This window comes from Xiphophorus maculatus, chromosome 17 (assembly GCF_002775205.1).
Source record: "Xiphophorus maculatus strain JP 163 A chromosome 17, X_maculatus-5.0-male, whole genome shotgun sequence".
NCBI classification, from domain to species: Eukaryota; Metazoa; Chordata; class Actinopteri; order Cyprinodontiformes; family Poeciliidae; genus Xiphophorus; species Xiphophorus maculatus.
The window spans coordinates 5,457,298-5,475,717 of record NC_036459.1 but is presented as its reverse complement, the minus strand read 5'-3'; the positions used below and the strand labels follow the sequence as shown (position 1 = coordinate 5,475,717).

Sequence of the window (18,420 nt, the reverse complement as noted above, 5' to 3'; positions counted from 1 at the left end):
CCCCGCTCATCACCTCTGATCTCAACACTGTGACTCGTATGACATAAACTGACTCTTCGTGCTGGAAAAATTGCAAATTTGCCAATGAATCAGTTGAGTAGCTCGAGTTAATGAGAGGATGAAAATCAACAAGAAGCTCCCGGTGTTCTCTCGACGGCTTAAAACTCATAGGTTCATTCCCACACAGCAGAATCAGCTGTAGTTCAGTATGTGATGAAACAAATCCTGTTATTTATTATTAGCATTTCTGATGATAGCTCTTTACATAACCAGGCACCATTTGAGGTGAAAAGCTAGTCATTGTAGTGGAAAAGCTCAAACCTTTTATCCCATTCTAGCCATTAGATGGACTGATATTACCAAAATGGGCAATAAATAGAAGAGTAAATTGAAAGTAAATAAATACATTTAGGAAATAAATACATACGTATTTGTTCTAATCACATATTTGTCATGGAAACACCACAGCATGGTATTGGCTCCATGCTGAAGGGCTTGGCTCCATCCAGGTGGTGTGCTCAGGGTAGTGTTAGATTTCCAAAACACAAAATAGTTGCATGTAGGCATGCAAGCATCTCATCTCATGGTTGCATGCCAACAGATAACTTTCTATTAAGCATTGAATCTCTGCAGTTCCCTTTAGAGCTCTGAGTCTCAAGGCTGCTGCAGTGATTGAGGCAGTCTTCGACCAGCCTTTGAGTTTTAGCTGTGCTAACTTTTTCTATTCTTAGGTTGTAGACTGACTGCTGTCTAAGACTTCCGAATATAGATTTAAGAGAAAATTTCCAATTGTGATTGCAAAAAGTATATATAGAATATATGCACATATCCTTTTCCTTCCACTTCTCGACTATGCGCTGCATTGCGTTGGTCTATTACATAAACCACCCTAAAAGTACATTGAAATTTGAGATCACTATCGGACAATATGGACCAAAAGAAATGTGAACAAAGCACCGTAGGTTTCCACTAGCCACCCCGCGGAATGAGAATGAGAATCCAGAGTTACTTATTGAGATCCCAGTCTGCCTTATATTTTAAAACAGCTGGTCATGTCAGAATGTCCTACAAGCAACATGTATTTCCTGTGAATTTCAGAGTAAATGTAATAAACCAATCAAAGCAGCCTCTGAGTTATGGCATTTTCTGGGCCTCTGTCCAAAAAGCATCTTAAAACAGGGATTGTAAATCCATTTTATGAGACTACTACAACCTAATGCGAGGTTCCTGCACGAGTGGACAAGGACAGGGCATCTTCTCAGAGTCATATTGGAAAAGCCCGGCTACAAAACCACTGTACTAGCACATCTCAACGAATTAGAATATTATGTATCAAGGTAATATTTCTTGCCATATATTTTACTGAGTTATCTCAGAAGTTGGGAGACATCAGATCCAACAAGGCAGATAAAAAAAAGGTAAAGTGTCTGAGACATACAGTAGGATAAGCATGGATGGGTTTGAGACATCTGTAATTGCTGCGGTGTAATTAAAGCTGATCCGGATGGATTAAAGGAGCAGGCCAGTGAAAGATCTCCATAGTTCTTCTCTCCCAATCTTCAGAGAAGCTAGTGGAACTTTGCTGGATTCAGATATCACACCAACTGTAAATGCAGACAATTCAGTACGGACTGTCAGCTCTTTTATCTCGTGTACTCTGTCTTCTAGTTTTGCTTTTGTGTCTGCAGCAAAAAAAAAGAAAGAAAAGCTTTTCTCTGTGTCCTATGGGCATTTTCCGATTTCTCTGTATCTTTTTATCTGTTTTTCTGCTTATCTACACTGACACCAGAGCTATGTATCAACTTTCCCAATTTTTATCTCTTTTCATTTTGCCTCTGAACCAATTTCTATACCTTCCCTCGCTCGCCTTCACAGAGATTTCTCATTGTTCATTCTTTCCCTCTCATTACCACAACCGTTCTCTCTCTCTGCAGTGTGCCTCGCCCCTGGTTCGTCCTTAACCTGTGGAAAATGCATGCGGCACGTGTCGTCCTGCAGCAGTACGGGATGGAAACGCAGGGAATATTAGCCTCCTATCTATGCATGCCAATTGCCTCTGGGGGTTCCTTGCTTTATACCGGCCACCACATCGATTTGGAGACCACAACGTGTGCTGTGAATTAAAGTACGCTTGCCAGGAGGCCTCAAACACAGCATTTTTCCACCCCACTTTTTTCTTTAACCCTCTATGGCATGGCGTTGCCCTCAGGCAACAAACCACATAGCTGTACCTCACATTGCTCCTTTATTTTATTTTTTGGGGGGCATGATTTTTGACATATTTTTGTCCAAAAAATAGTTCTTTTATGAATATAGTTTTTGTTTGATTTGTATTTCAGTTCTCATAATCAGTGTAGACAATCTTGGTGTTCTAGACCAATGTTACCCTGAGGCAACAAACCCAAATCTGGTTCCAGGAGGTGTCAGAGTCCGATTTTATAATTGACATGTAATTAGGGACCACCAAGCTCCCAAAGAATGCAGGAAAATATTTCTTCCCCACAAAAATAAAAAGTCATGCCATAGAGGGTTAAGTGAAGCTGGAGGCACATTTTCACATTCCTGAACTGACAAAACACAGTGTTGAAACCAGACGTTTACATACACTGTTTAAATCACACGACTGTTTCAGTAACATTAAATCAGATTTAGATTTTTTCTTGGTTCAGGTCAGTTGAGATCACAAAAATTTGTTTGTATTTGATACTTACTACTTTCTTCAAAGTCAGAGGTTGACGCCAACAAAGATTTCTAAACCTTTATGAAACTTACAAAGCTTAGTTGATTATGTTATGGCTATGTAAATTTCAGATTGGTTCATTCATGACATTTGAGTGAAATGGAGGCACACCCTTGGATGCAATTTTTCTTAAAAAAAAAAAAAAAAAAAAAGAAAGAAAAGAAAAATAACTTAAAATATCTGCTTCCTTGTAAATTTTTGTAAAATGAATAAATTCCAAAAAAATAGAAAATAAGTAGGATAAATAAATAAAAATGAGGACTTCCTCATGTCTGGATCATATTTAGGTTGTTTCCAAAAGAAGATGTAGATCTAAGCTGATGAAAGACAGAACAATTAATGGGGAAGAACAAGTAACATCGAGAGCCACATTGTAGCAAAAGACAACCAGTATTTAGGGATATGTAGTGGGTCTGATAAAACTAAAATGTAAGTCTTTGGTCATAACGACCACTGCTACTGTTTGGGGAAGAATAAGGAAACTTGCAAAGCCTGAGAACATCATTCCAATAGTGAAGTACGAGGGTGACAGCATTATGTTGTGTGGGTGTTTTGCTATAGGAGGGACCAGGGGGCTTAAAGAAAATGCTGATTGGAGCGGCCTTTACAAAACCCGGATCTCAGACCCAAATTTGTGGGCAGAGCTGAAAAGTTGTGTACAAGGAAGGTCTGTTACATCTGTTCTGTCAGGAGGAATGGACCAAAACACAAAATGATTTTGAGTCATTTAAAAATAAAAATGTTTTGATAAAGTTTTAGTTAAAAAAAAAATCTGTTTCTCTAATTAATAATGTAGAAAATCTAAACTGACATAAAACGCAAAAACTTTTTACAGGAGGAAAATGCGTACATAAATATCCCGTTCCAGCCAACTAGCATAAAATATGTACAACTTCCATAAACCTTGCTCAACCCTGCCCAGATTTTGTTATCTTCGTAGCTCAAACCTAATTCAAACTTCCATGAAATTCTGTCCAACATCCATCCTCTGTCGCCCCCCGTAATTGCTCCCTATTATTCTAGGCAGTTGGTGCTCTGGATGCATAATTAGGCTGCATTGATCGTGGGATGCTGTAAACAAGTTGATGAAGATCCGTTTTGACAACTCGAGTCCTGCTCAGTTATCATCACTTTGGTCCACATGGGCCATGAACCTTGCCAGAGATTATTTAAAAAATATCTTCTTTTTTTTTTTTGACAGCAATGTTTTCACATAAGTGTAATTATCGCCTTTAATTTGATTTTAATCTTTGACTTTTGAAACCTGACCAACAATCCTCTTTCTCCAGCATAACAATGGAATGTAATGATGTTTAATTAGCTTTTCCCTAATAGGATAATAATATAGAATATTTAAAACTGGTGATCATAAAGCCAAGAAGTTACCTGCCTGGAGAAATAACAGTCTCATATCTACATCAAGTAATTTTATTAAGGATACTGTTGAGCTGAAGGTAAAATAATTAAAAAGAGAGAAAAGCCATTCTAGCCTGTGGTCCATTATAGTTAATTAGACTTTAAGTACCGTTCTATTCAAAATCCCTTTGCCTTTTACGACATGAGTAAGCTCATGAACCCTAAAATGTTTCAGGAAGTACACATGATAGTGGATGAGGATTGTGGCCTATCTTTTAGAGGACATTAGTGAATTATTTCATAAATAATGACACTTTAATGCAAATTTGGCACTTTTAACGGACTTTTAATGCAACTTTTAGAGCAAATTTGCATTAAAAGTGTCATTATTCACTGAATGACACTTCATGACATAAACATTCATAAAGACTCTTTCATGTTCATGGCATGTTATGTCATGTTTATGACAGTGTCATATCCACGCCCCTTCAAATAAAGTGTTACCGAAACATTCTACTTTCACTTCACATATCCACTGCTTTCTGTTGGTCTGTCACACACAATCCCAATAAAATACAACGAGATTTGTGGTTGTAGCATGACAAAATGTAAAACAGTTCAATGTGTACTTTTGCAAACCTTGTATGTAATAGTCGTTTATTTAGTCTGTGCTTTTATATTTGGATTTATGTGGAAAAATTGTTGGCAGAACACGACACCAAATTGGTTTTGGCATCGTGTTTCGATAAGGCCAAAGCAACAACTGATCTCGGGAATGTTTTATCATTTTTTTATACTCATAAAAGTTGTGCTCATTCTGTGTCCCTGGCCAATCGAGTCACATTTACCAGTCTGATACTGGCATGACCTCATTTGAGCCCATACATATCCACTGCCTCTGCCAGCTCCCACCACTAGCTTCATTTTTCCAAACTCCACGCGGTCTTTCACTCATCAGATCCTTCTGTGCAAAGAGATCCCATGGTAACGCTGCTGGCAAGAGCTGACTGCAGCAAACGCTAATCCACAATGCCCAAACTCACATGGCTGCAAGAATCCCCCCACCAGAGTTGACCAATTGACGTATTGCATTTCTCAACCCTCCAACTCCCCCAGGGCCGCAGGGCTTCACCAGTCACACTGGAGCTGTAATCAAAGTGGATAGGTCGAACTTTATTACCAAGCGTTCAATACCAGCTGCAGGATCTGCCACCTTCAAATGATTGGACACACTAGAGAGTTTCAAAATCCAACACGGGGGTCCCAGATATGTTGGTAAATCATCGAGGCCTTTTGGACTGATGTGAATCTTTTCATGTTTGTCTTTGGATTTGTGATACTGGAGCAGCTGATGTGGAAACTGAAGTGGATGACTTAACGAAGGAGCTGGGGAGCTAACAGGTAGGATAGACCTCTGTACGCTGCCTTCTGCATGCTTAGCTTGTCAGTGTTCTCGGCCGAAGTAAGATAACATCATGTGCATAAATTGTTCTTGAATAAGAAATAAAATTGCCAATGAAGGCCTCACAAAACTCAAATTTGGCTTCAAATGTGAATTTCAGTTTGACGCCGTAAAGTTTGATTATCTTCTAAACTATACAACCTGTGTCAAACATTGTGGCTATACTTTCACAAGCTTCGTTCAATTGTTTGCTGGAATTATTTTCCATTGTTCCTAACAGTGAAACCAAGTCATGTTTATAGAAAACATTGCTCACACATACACCTTTTCATTTAGATGATGGTCTTGTGATGGCCACTCCAAAACATTGAGTTTTTTTTTTTTGTCCCTAAGCTACGTTGAAGCTAATTTGACAATATACTTTGGGTCATTTCCTGTTTGGAAGATCAATTTGCACCCAAACTTAACTTTCCGTCAGATGTCTTGAGATGTTGCTTTAATATTTCTAAATTTATGCTCTGTCCTCATAGTTCCATCTATTTTTATGAAGTGTTCTTACAGCAGCAAAACATCCAAACCAAGATGATGCTGACACACCTATACTATGAGAATTGTGATCTGAGGCTTGCAAGCTTCCCCTTTTAATTCCCCAAACTTAAGGTTTGGAATTGTGGCCATTTTTTTACTTGTAACCTGTCATTTTATGTTGCTTTTGAAGAAATTGCTTTTTCCTGGCTAAGTTCCCTTTCTGTTCATGTCTGTGCAGGAATCTTTTTACTCTGGTAATTGTTACTCTTTTATCCACTTCAGACAACATCTTCTAAAATGATTTACTTTATTTTCTTCTGGGGCTGGTAGTTTTATTTCATAGATATCTTGACTAATATATTAAGATTTTTCCAGGATCTCACCTAAGGAAGCAGCGCCTTAAAATACACTCAGGTGCCTCCTTTTACCTCAAACCCAGAGATTTTAAATTATTGACATAGAATCTTCTTGACTAGTTATTTTAGAGTATTAAAGCTTCTGAAAAAGGAGAAATAAAATCTCCAAAACAAATCTCTCTGTCATTATTCTGGACCCAGCCTGGAGTCTTTATGCATAAAGCATGCATATTGTCCCTATGCATGCATGTGTTCCAGTTCCTCCAGCTCCCTCTGACCTCTCTAAAGCATGAATATCGGGTTAATTAATCTCTTTCAGTTGCACTTAAATATGAGTATGTGTTTGCATGGTTGTCTACCCCGTGTGTCTCGTGTTGCCCTGTGATAGAAAGCTGACCTCTCCAGGGACTACCTCCCCCCCGGCCCATTGATTGCCGGATTTTGTGATGAGTCATATTGAAACAGTTAATAGAGGTCCTAACTGAAGTAAAAAAATAATAAATGTTTTAATCTGATTTGATGTCGAACAATAAAAAGGTTGTTTTGAATAGAATGTTTTTAACTCTACGCTGCAGATAAGTCATAGTTCGGCACAGAACGCCCTACTGCGGGTGTACAGCTCATCAAGTGATCCATAATTAACCTCAATTGCATAAAGCAATCTGAACAATTTTTAGGTCAGTCAATATTTGCAAACATGAGCAGGCCTCACAAGGGTCAGGCTGCTGCGGGCAACATGTGGGATTATATAACAGCAAACATAATTAGTGTGAATGCGTTGTTCTTCAGAAACAGAACCGTAGACTTGCTCTTGTTCACATTGTTTTACTTAACTGAAATGTGCAGGTGACTTTATTAAGTTTATTAGTACAAGATTTCTTTAAACTTTTAACCCTAATTTCGACTATGTTTCTCTTGTTTTGGACCAATTCTTGATATTAGTTGTAGTAAACCAGTAAAAAACATGGGGATTGATAATAAGACTAAGGATAAAGATATGTGGTAATGTGTGGTGAACAATTGCTTTGATTAAATCATCTATATTATCCTAAACCACTATTAATTGTTCCATTATTTATACTAATTTTGCCACTTGTGATATAGCTGTCCACAGAATACCCTTAGAAAATAAAACAATTACTGTTGGAAAGTTTAAATCTCCCATATATTTTTTAATTTATATTTTAACAATTGGTGTAAAAGAAAGACTTGTCAAACAAGGCGTTTTAAATAATTAAACATACAGTGATTGATCAAAATATTGACCAACAATTTAGGTATTCTTGTAGTCATTTCTAGATCATCTACCAAAATAAAAATGCAGAAATTACTGTTGAGCTTTCAATTAAAAAGTTTGGTGTGGCAGGCTTTAAAAAAAATTTTGTTCACAAAAGGCTTTCTGTCCAATCTCACAAAGCTTGAGTCATTTTTTCAACAGGTAATGGTAAAATTTCAGTCTCTAGATAGATGGACTTGTACCTGCATGTAGAAAACATAAAAAAATAAAAACTGAAATCCACATATCATTATTCTGCCACCTTACAAGTTTGCAGTACTTTGTGTTGATTTATTACATAAAATTCCAATGAATTATGGAGTGGTTTGTTATAATTACCTTACAAAATGTGAATGCCCATTTTGCAAAACACCGTTTGTCCAAAAAAAAAAAAAAATGATTTGAAAGTTTAATGTCAGTCTTATTTTTACATTATTGTTGATATTTTTAAAGTTGTACAGAAAAGGTGTAAGTAACATCTTAATAAAACTTTACTTGCAGCACATCTCAAGTCAGTCCAGATCCAGGCCTAGTGTAACAAAATCCGTCCAACATCAATACTCGGCTCTATCCCTGGCCGTGAGGACAACAAGCTCTCTGACCTATCTGGACCGGAGCGGTCCCACGATGGGGAAGACCGGGCAGACCACAGTGGACTTAAACTCCCCGTCAGAGGTCAAACAAGCCATCCCTTCTGAGGACCTGGTCTCCACAGCGCCCCCTGCAGATCAAAAGAAGGAAAAGGAAGTTCCTCCTGACAGGGGAAGCTGGAAGGGGAAATTTGACTTCCTGCTGTCATGTGTAGGATATGCCATTGGCTTAGGAAATGTGTGGCGATTTCCTTATTTGTGTGGCAAAAATGGTGGAGGTAAGAACAAACTGGAACAATGACACTAGCAGAACCACTTTTGTACAAAAAGGCATTATAGTAATAATATTCTTCGATGCAGAGGCTCAAGGTTTAAATATCTGAATTTATAATGCTGGAATATTTCATCCCAAACAATCATAGCAAAACACACAATTGCCCCTTTAGGCCAGAGCTACTCCTTTCAGCTGATATTTGATTCAAAAGATAATTTGATTGGAAGGCATTTCCTTCTTCCCTTACCATTAAAACCTTCCCAGCGGCAAGACGAAGACCAATCTGCTAAATTTGAATTATCCAGAAATTGAATTTAACCTATCCTCTTGTGTGGAAATAATATAAGAAGAAATAGAGAGATCTACGGGCTTGGTTTAACGAACTTCAGAAAAACAGTGTTAACCTCAAGGATTACCATGGCAAGTTTTCATTTCTTCTTGGCTTAAAATGAAGGGAAATTGAGGTTAATTTAACCATCACTCCGCATACTCTTATCTGTTTTGTTTTCTTTTCTTCTTCAGGAGCCTTCCTGATCCCGTACTTTATGACCCTGGTGTTTGCTGGGATACCTCTGTTCTTCCTGGAAACGGCTCTGGGACAGTTCACCTCCGTGGGGGGGTTAGGGGTGTGGAAGCTCATTCCCATGATGAAAGGTAATTCTCGCATTTTACATAGATATATGAATAAGCTTCAAAAAAATAACAAAATCAAATAAGACACTGTGTCTAAAACTGCAATCACACCGATTCCTCTGTTGTCATGTGTGTTGGAGAATGTCAAATAATCTGCTTTATGTTGGCAATCATTTGTAGCGCTGTAGAAATGTTTTTTTTTACAGATTTATTTAGTTTTTTACTATTTTATTGAGAGTTTTCTGATCATGAAGCTGATTTACTGTAAGAGGAAAATAACTTTGAAAAAATGACACAAAGAGCAAGTTATATTAATTTAATATGTTATGATCTTTGGGTTTTTTTAACTTTGGGTTTCAGTTTTGATCATTCTTTGTTGACTATTTAGATTTTGTCATTTTAGTTTATTCCTTTGTGTTGGTTCACTTATTCATTTATTTTCTCCTTTGCAGTCTTAGAGTACTTCTATTTGTTTCCCCTTTATTTATGATTTCTGTGTCTCGGCTTTGTCTATCTTCCTAGTTACCCCAGCCTGCCAGTTTGCTCCCCTTCACAGCTGCTGTCCATCCCCTGATTCTCCTCCGCCTGAACTCTTCCTCAGGTGTTTCTATTTTCCTCCCATTAGCCCAATGGTTCGTTCCCTTGTCACTGTCCTCTCCTTCCTCTGTGCATTTATAGATCTGGTTTCATTGTCTGTTGCTGGCTCCTTCTATGAAATGTACTGTTGTATTTGTTGTTCCAGTTTATGTTTAATATAAAAGCTTTTTGCTCTCATTAAATACTTCGTCTGCGTTTTGGTCCAACATCAAATAAAGGCAAAACAACTTCTTATTAGAAAGCACATGAAGGTCTGGCTCATATTTCCCCCCCAAAAACATTCTGATTATGCTCAGAAGTTTTGGGGGAAATTCTGCACACCGATGAGACAATACTTAATATTTCTGGAACATGCACATCCCTGTTTCAGAATGAAGACATGCTACTCACAGTCAAAAATTGTGGCAGTGTGAGGTTCTTCTTCAGGACCTGGATGACTTGACCAGCAAATCAAACTCTGAAAATGGTTTTGGGATTGACCTAGTCAAAGTATGGACTATGAATTTGTGAGATATTGTGATAAGACATTAAACAACCTGTTTAGTTTTGTTTGATCTAAAATATTTAGGCAGGTAAAAAAGAAGAAAAAAACGGGAAACCTTTTTTTCATACTGTATTTTTGTACTATGTTTTTTTCATAGAGTAGCTTTGACTTATTGTGTCTTGCGTACATTTTTCATGGGTTACGGTTGTGTTTCAGGGTTGAGGAAAAATCAACTTGAATTGATTTCCAATTCATCTTTCTCGATGCTGAAGTTCTCTTCATGTTCTTCTTCTTCTCCTAGGTGTTGGTTTGGCTGCTGTTGTCCTGTCGTTCTGGCTAAACATCTACTACATAATCATAATTGCCTGGGCTCTTTACTATTTATTTAACTCCTTCAGCTCGGTAGGTTTGTTCATCACCAATCTCAGCAGACAGAAGTTATTTCTAAGTTTTAACTATTAGGAATAGTGTGTATGTTAATAAAGACTGGAAGGAGTCAAGAACACATCATTTTTTAACATGCTTAATAAAGCAGGACGCTGTTTTAGGAGTCACTGATTTTTCTTTGTCTTTGGAAAAATGTCCTCTTTGTTCAACCCAACATCCCACTATGTTAAGTCCCACTGGAGTCTGACTGGACTTTTTTGTTCAGGAGCTGCCTTGGCAGAGCTGTGATAACCCCTGGAACACCGAAAGCTGCTTCTCCAATTACAGCCTGACAGACACCACCAACCTGACCAGCGCCGTCACAGAGTTCTGGGAGTACGTTCGCAGATTTAGACCCGTCCAGTGTGCCACCCGACAGACAGAAACAGCTAAAATGACTATACCCAGCCTGTAACTGTGTATCTGCAGACGTAACATGCACCAGATGACCGACGGTCTGGAGACGCCAGGAGAGCTGCGTTGGCCTTTAGTGGGCACCCTGGCGCTGGCCTGGGTTCTGGTCTACTTCTCCATCTGGAAAGGGGTGGAGTGGACAGGAAAGGTGAGATTGCCTCATGAAACCACGACAGCTTACTTTGTTCACCTTTAAGAACATGTACCACATTTGTTCTCCAATGAAACAAAATGTACAAAAAGTATTATAGGAGAATTAAAAAAAATGAAGCAAATTATTGATCTATTACATGTGATGCAGGGTTGTGAAAATACCTTTTTTTCCCCTAAAAACATGTTTAAATTTAGTTTTTTCATCACAGATAGTGATTCAGTATAGACAAAGATATCTTGAGTCAATAAATAATGCATTTTTTCAATTAGCATGTAATTTAATAAGTGAAAAAGCTAGCCAAATCCATAATAATAATAATAATAAAAATATCTGCCCCCAAGTTAAATTATGAATTCCTTGTAACTAACATTTTTTGGCTGAATTTTATTAAGCAACCCAGGTCTGATTACGGCCTAACATACAGTACAGACCAAAAGTTTGGACACACCTTTTAATTCAATGAGTTTCATTTATTTTCATGACTATTTATAAGGCAAGAAATCCCACTTATTAACCTGACAGGGCAGGTTGACCTATGAAGTGAAAACCATTTCAGGTGACTACCTCTTGAAGCTCATCAGTAATCACAGCAAAAGGTTGCTACTTTGAAGAAACTAGACTATAAGGGGTATTTTCAGTTGTTTTACACTTTTTTGTTTAGTGCATATTTCCACATGTGTTATTCATAGTTTTGATGCCTTCAGTGTGAATCTACAATGTCAATAGTCATGAAAATAAAGGAAACTCATTGAATTAAAAGGTGTGTCCAAACTTTTGGTCTGTACTGTATATATACATAAACCTCCAAAAGTGCTTACTTTTATAAGTTACCTTGTCTTGTATTGAAAAGTTTTTGGTAGGCCCAATAAAAAAATCAGAAACACTATATTATATACATTTCATGGCACTAAGTGTTGTATTTGTGATATTTTGATGAATATATAAAAATTTTTTACTACAGAAATGTTGTCCCAGCCAGCATGCCTACATGGGCCCCATATGGGATAAATGAGGGCAAACAAAACAATATGGGTCCCAAAATGTGTTGTCTCTGGTTTCCATGGTGGCCCTACATGGGTTTGCCCAGATAGACATTTGTATTTGATGTAGGAACAAAAGTTTACCTTCAAAGTTATTTTATTTAGAGATAGACACTATCAAGATAAGATTTTCATGAATTATTTATTTATCTATTCTGACTGTCTTTATATAACAGTATTGAACCTGAACGATTACATTACTGTTGAATTTCCTTGAGTTGACAAGACTCATAACCCCCACCAAGTCCTTTGACTTTACACTGGAACAGAAATAATTGCTTGTGGGAGTCTTTAGCTCATATAGCTTAATGATTTGGATATAAAAAGAAAAAAAAGAGAGAAAAAACATCCCAGCCTACTGCCTGGAAATTAAAATTACTGCAAGTTGAAGCAAAGTATGTGAGGAGAAACACATTTACACATTCACTGCCAGGGATAATTGGATTTTAATGTGAGGAGCCTGAGAGAAGTGAGAAAAATGGATTCCCTCCAGGTCCTGGTGTTGATGGACATTACCAATTAGACGTAATGATTATGCAACAGAACTGCAAGTCACGTTTCACAAGTCCTGCGGCCAAGAAAAACTGGAAATATTTTAGAAAATGTGTCCTTCTGAGTTATTCCATTAATCACATATTCAAGAAACAGGACTTGCGGTTGAGCACATGTAGAGCCCTCAAAGTAAGAAGAACTTTTCCACGTCTACAAACTATTTCTCTTGCAGGTGGTTTATTTTTCCGCCACCTACCCCTACTTCATGCTGTTCATCCTGTTCTTCCGCGGCGTCACGCTTCCTGGAGCCATCGACGGCATCCTGTTTTACATCACTCCCGACTTCAATAAGCTAATTCGATCTGAGGTGTGGCTGGACGCAGCGACTCAGATCTTCTTCTCCTACGGATTGGGCCTGGGCTCGCTCATCGCGCTCGGAAGCTACAACACTTACAACAACGATGTCTACAAGTAGGGACAGGAGATCTAAGTTTTAAACATCTTTAATAACCGATATCCTGTTTTTCTCTCTATTTTTTTCCCCGTTTCATGGTTTCTTTCTTTCCCCCCCCATCCTATCTCCTCAGGGACTCTATCATAGTATGCTGCATTAACTCGTGTACAAGCATGTTTGCTGGGTTTGTCATCTTCTCTATTGTAGGATTCATGTCCTACATCACAAAGAAACCAGTGCAGGAACTGGCAGCGTCGGGTACGAAATTGCTCAAGTTTTATTAATGCAAATTTATGGCCGGATGTAAAAATTGTTTTGGCGGGGGAAAAAAGAGAATAAAAGTGTGATCTGAATTACATCACAGGTCCGGGTTTGGCATTTCTTGCCTATCCTCAGGCTGTCACCCAGCTTCCCATGTCTTCCCTCTGGGCCATCCTCTTCTTCTCCATGCTCATGATGCTCGGCTTGGACAGCCAGGTAGAAAAATACAAGTTTTTTTTTCTTCCAATGTTTTTGGGGGTCAATTTACAGTTTTTGCATTTACTTATGTGTGACCCAACATGGTGAAAAACTGATGGCATTTTAAACAAAAAAAGAATCACGTCTAAACTAAACGTCATGGTAATGATTTAATTTGAATTCATTATAAATCGCAAAAATAATGATGATATAAAAGCGCCACGTCAGAGGGGAATTTCTAGTTATCCAGGAGCCAAAGCAGTAGCATAAAGCATCTTTGGCTTCATTTGTAAAATGTTAATAGTTCTTTGCAAAGCGACTAGTGAGTAGATGTTTCAACACTACATAAAACAAAGGTTTAAAAAGCATTAACATAAATTCATCAGCTGCTTTATAAATTTAAAAAAAAAAAGGTTTCTCTACAAGGAGACGCAACGTGAAAACTATCAACACTTCAGTTGATGAAAAACGTAAAATGTGACGATTAAGTCTTGAAAGGCCAAGTTCCCTGTGTGTGTAGCATGCCTTCTGAGTCATTTCTATTCACACTTTGTTGGCTAGTTTTGCACAGTTGAAGGATTCATCACAGCCCTCATGGATGAGTATCCCTTGGTGTTGAGGAAGAGGAAGAAGCTCTTCATCCTCATCGTTTGTTTCATCTCCTTCGTCATTGGCTTCTCCAATATCACTCAGGTGCTTGTCTGGGTATTCGAACTATTTCACTAAGCAATATTTTAAAAGCACAGCATTTACACAACATTCAGTTGTTCAAAAACATTGGCAACGATGCACAGAACGTTTTAAACGAATTAATATTCCATTGCTGATGTAGTGTCTGCACAATCTCGTTTAAACTGTTCTAGTCTGGTCTGGTTACTTTTTGCATTATTGTGAAAAAAAAATAAGATTTGATCCTTTTCAGTCTTTTCCTTATGTCTGTTTTGCTTTAATCTCTCAGGGCGGTCTGTATGTCTTCAAGATGTTTGATTACTACTCTGCCAGTGGGATGTGTCTTCTCTTCCTTGTCTTCTTTGAAACCATTTCCATATCCTGGTTTTATGGTGAGGATACATTCTGTTCACATTTTTGCTGTTGACGATGAAAGCGTTTTGAAATCTGCTGGAAAATCTACAGCTAACATTATTTGAACGGATCAAAGTAACTGTTTATCGCAGACATCACGGGACTTCATCCCTTCTCTTTGGTCACTCTGTTCTCATTGCTCCTGTTTTCTTTTGCACACTGCTTGTCATGTGACAGGAGCTGAACGATTTTACAAAAACATCGAGGACATGATCGGTTATCGGCCGTGTGTCTGGTGGAAGCTTTGCTGGCTCTTCTTCACGCCTCTGATCTGCCTGGTACGGGAACCATTATTGATCGTAACCTTTTTTTGCTCAATAAACACGTCATTGCTTTAGTTCAACTTTTTTTTTTGAAAAGATAAATTCCCTAATTATATTGCAAAATGAGGAATTACATAATTACCGAAAATGTTGCGTTTCTCATTGGTAATTGTTATGTCATCTCAAAACAAACCAGACTTTGCATCCACCTCCATCTTTGCTTTTTTGATCAAACAACTAGAGTATTAGTTGATTTGATGACACAACTAATTCTACTGATCAAAAGAAGTGTAGCTTTTTGAACAAATAAGAGATTATCATTGGATATTTCCTGTGGGATCCCTCAGAGGTCAGTGTTGGGTTCTAAACATATATGTAATATGCACAGTATCAAATAAAATATCTGTTTTATTAGCAGATGACACAAATATTTTGTGCCAGTGGCAGGACTGGAAAAAGTGTTCAATGTGTGAAACATTCACTTTAAAATTACACTGTAGACGAAAGATCTATGAGAAGTGTTTTGCCTGCATGGGAAATATGACAAACTTGTTGAAGATGAGAAGGAGCTTTTGTTTAATGTGGCTGACCAAACATGACATTTTTTTACCAAATCAAATCAAGTAGACTGAACACAAAGTGTTGAACTACATGTATGAAACCAAGAGTAAAGAGATAACTAGAAATGAAGTTTCTCATATAATTTTCACCCACGACAATTTAACAGTGTGATATGACTATAATGATCAAAGTAACATCTACTAATAGTTTTGTCTTTTCTAGGGGGTCTTCACCTTCAGTGCCTTTGAAATGACGCCCCTGACGTTGGGGAAGTATGTGTATCCGCTGTGGGGTCAAGTGATTGGATGGTTTATGGCTTTGTCTTCAATGATCCTCATCCCAGGTTACGTGATCTACATGTTCTGCACTACCAAAGGCAGCATCAAACAGGTACATTTTCCTGCATAAATGTTTCCAATTCATTTTTTAGAAGATAAATTTTCATCGCATGACTTCTAGCACAAAGTTTCTGCTTTCGCTGAATGGACACATGCAATTCAAGCTTTGTTATTTATCCATTTACATTAATCTCATTTGATATAACTTTAAGGAACTCTTTGTGGTCTTACCAGTGGGCGATTAAACTCTCTTTTACACCTGACAGCGTTGGCGGAAGATGACAACTACCCAGGAGGATGAGAAGTCATCGGGGCTGGAAGAATTCACACACACAGGAAGCATGGATGAAGCTCCTGTGTAGCCAGGACTGCTCAGGTTAAACCGTTCTGACTGCCAGGACTTAATGTGATCTCTGCTGAAACGTAAAAAAACAAAAAAACAAAACAGGGCAACAGAAATCTCTAGAGGAAAAGCACTTCACTTGCTCGACTCCAACCCCCATTGTGCTGGAAACCTTTTTCGACATGTAGTGGACATTTGCATTTAGAAGTAAAGACTCTGAAGACAAACCGAGAATTTATTTATGAATGAAACTGTGTACATAACCTGCATGTACCCTGTTATTGGCTACAATAATGTATTATTCTGGGGTTTTATGGGATTAAAAAACAAAAACACAAAGTAGCACATCATTACAAAGTAGAATAAAAATCATTAAAGGTTTAACTTTTTTTATGAATCAAAAATAGGAAAGTGTGACATACATTTGCATTAAGCCCCTTTCACTGTGATACCTCTAAATAAATTTTTGTGAAACCAACTGCCTTAATAAGTCAGGTAATTAAAGTATTCCTGTGAGTGATTTGATGTCAGCATTTGTACCGGCCTCAGAGGTTTGCTAAACAACGCTAATGAACAAACGACACCATAAAGACAAAGGAACACTCCAGCCAGGGATAAAGTTGTGAAGGAAAGTTAATCATAATTTTAGCAAAAAGTGGTTCAGTGAAGTATTGATCCTGGGGGACTAGATACAAAAGCACAGCAAGCGGTTTTGATTTTTATAAAAATATTTTGTTGTAAAAAGTGTATTTTAAAAAAATTAATAAATAAAGGGATATGGACAGTTCTACAAGGCACTGAATTGACTTTTGCTATAATGTGTTCATTATATAATCCTTACAAGTTCCACAGAAATACTGGAGTATTTCTAATTTAATTTAAATGTAATTTAATTTTTTTAAAAATATGTTTAGGTTTGAATTTATGTATATGAAGAAATGTTGTTTCCAATGTATTTCCAATATTAGAAAACTAAACACATTTGTATTTATAAGAAGACGGTATGTGGTGTTAAAACATGCATCTCCAAAGTACAATTTTTAAAACACAAGTAACATTTTCTAGCCTTTTGACATTCTCAGAAGTCTAATGAGCAGATTTATCTCAAGGACCTTGAAACCTTTAAAGGCTGCATTACAACCACCTACAGGTAGCAGAAACCTTTCTATTAAAAGGCTAATAAAACAGAAACAGTAGGTCCAGGGCAAACCCATTTGAATATCCTTGTTTTATGTGCCAGTTTTGGTGGTGGTGTCTGGTGCATGAACAGGTTGCAGTTAAAGCCAGTACAGAAACAAACGAAAAGCATAACGAGGAGGATCTGACTAGAACTTAAGAAAACAACACACAGACAAGAGGAAAATGAAATCGCTAGGAGGAGGGATCACTGGGATTGGAACCAGGTGAGGCCAATTGTCTAAGTGGAAGCAGCGGAAAACAAACTGCATCAATTACAGAAAACGTTAAACACGCAAATAACATGCGAAACTATATAAACCAAACACAAAACTTATCAATACAATAAGAAAACACAAACCAACCTTTCTAGTATGAATGGATAAAAGCTCAATTTAAGCAAAAATTGGGTAAACACCAAAAGGAACCACTGAACTTTTTATATATATAAAATGTACAGATTTGGAGATGCATACTTTGAAACGATGAGATTTTTGTATATATGGATAGACTGTACTTCAGCTTTTCATGTCACTAAAAACTAATAAAAAAAACCACCACATAAATGCTTTCTTCAGCATTGTTTTACCACTGAGGAAAAAAAAGCTACATCCTGATGGTTGTAGTCAATTCAGAATATGCTGTTGAATGTTTATCCTCAGAATTCATAAAGGTTCTATAAAGTGTAAACTTAGTTGAACAGAAGCCACAGTTCATCAAAACGTCACTCTTTAGATGTTCGTTTTGAGCCGCCAGCTTTCAGTACAAAAGCTGATGTCATCGTCTTTCATAGTGACTAATACTGTTATTTAAAGATCAGTCTGTCTGCTATCCACTCCTTAAACACATATCCTATCTGAGGATAATGTTGATAATTCATACCCGTAATGTTGTTGCCTTTATAAACAGCCACTCGAGGCGCACTACTGTGATTCTGGACCTTAATAAAAGACCCGGCTTTGGGAGACCATGAGTCATAGA

The 18,420-nt window shown here is 37.5% G+C and overlaps 1 protein-coding gene across 1 annotated transcript; it reads left to right on the top strand.

The window, feature by feature from the left end:
* The first annotated feature begins 5,260 nt into the window (after positions 1-5,260).
* Positions 5,261-17,105, top strand: LOC102219247 (sodium- and chloride-dependent GABA transporter 1-like). Its single transcript, XM_005807431.2, has 14 exons — positions 5,261-5,497; positions 8,160-8,526; positions 9,045-9,176; positions 10,538-10,638; positions 10,889-10,998; positions 11,092-11,224; positions 12,995-13,233; positions 13,350-13,474; positions 13,581-13,693; positions 14,237-14,368; positions 14,634-14,736; positions 14,936-15,036; positions 15,805-15,972; positions 16,187-17,105. The coding sequence occupies exons 2-14, from the start codon at positions 8,286-8,288 to the stop codon at positions 16,280-16,282; spliced, it is 1,794 nt and encodes a 597-aa protein (XP_005807488.1). The 5' UTR covers positions 5,261-5,497; positions 8,160-8,285; the 3' UTR covers positions 16,283-17,105.
* The last annotated feature ends 1,315 nt before the right edge of the window (positions 17,106-18,420 follow it).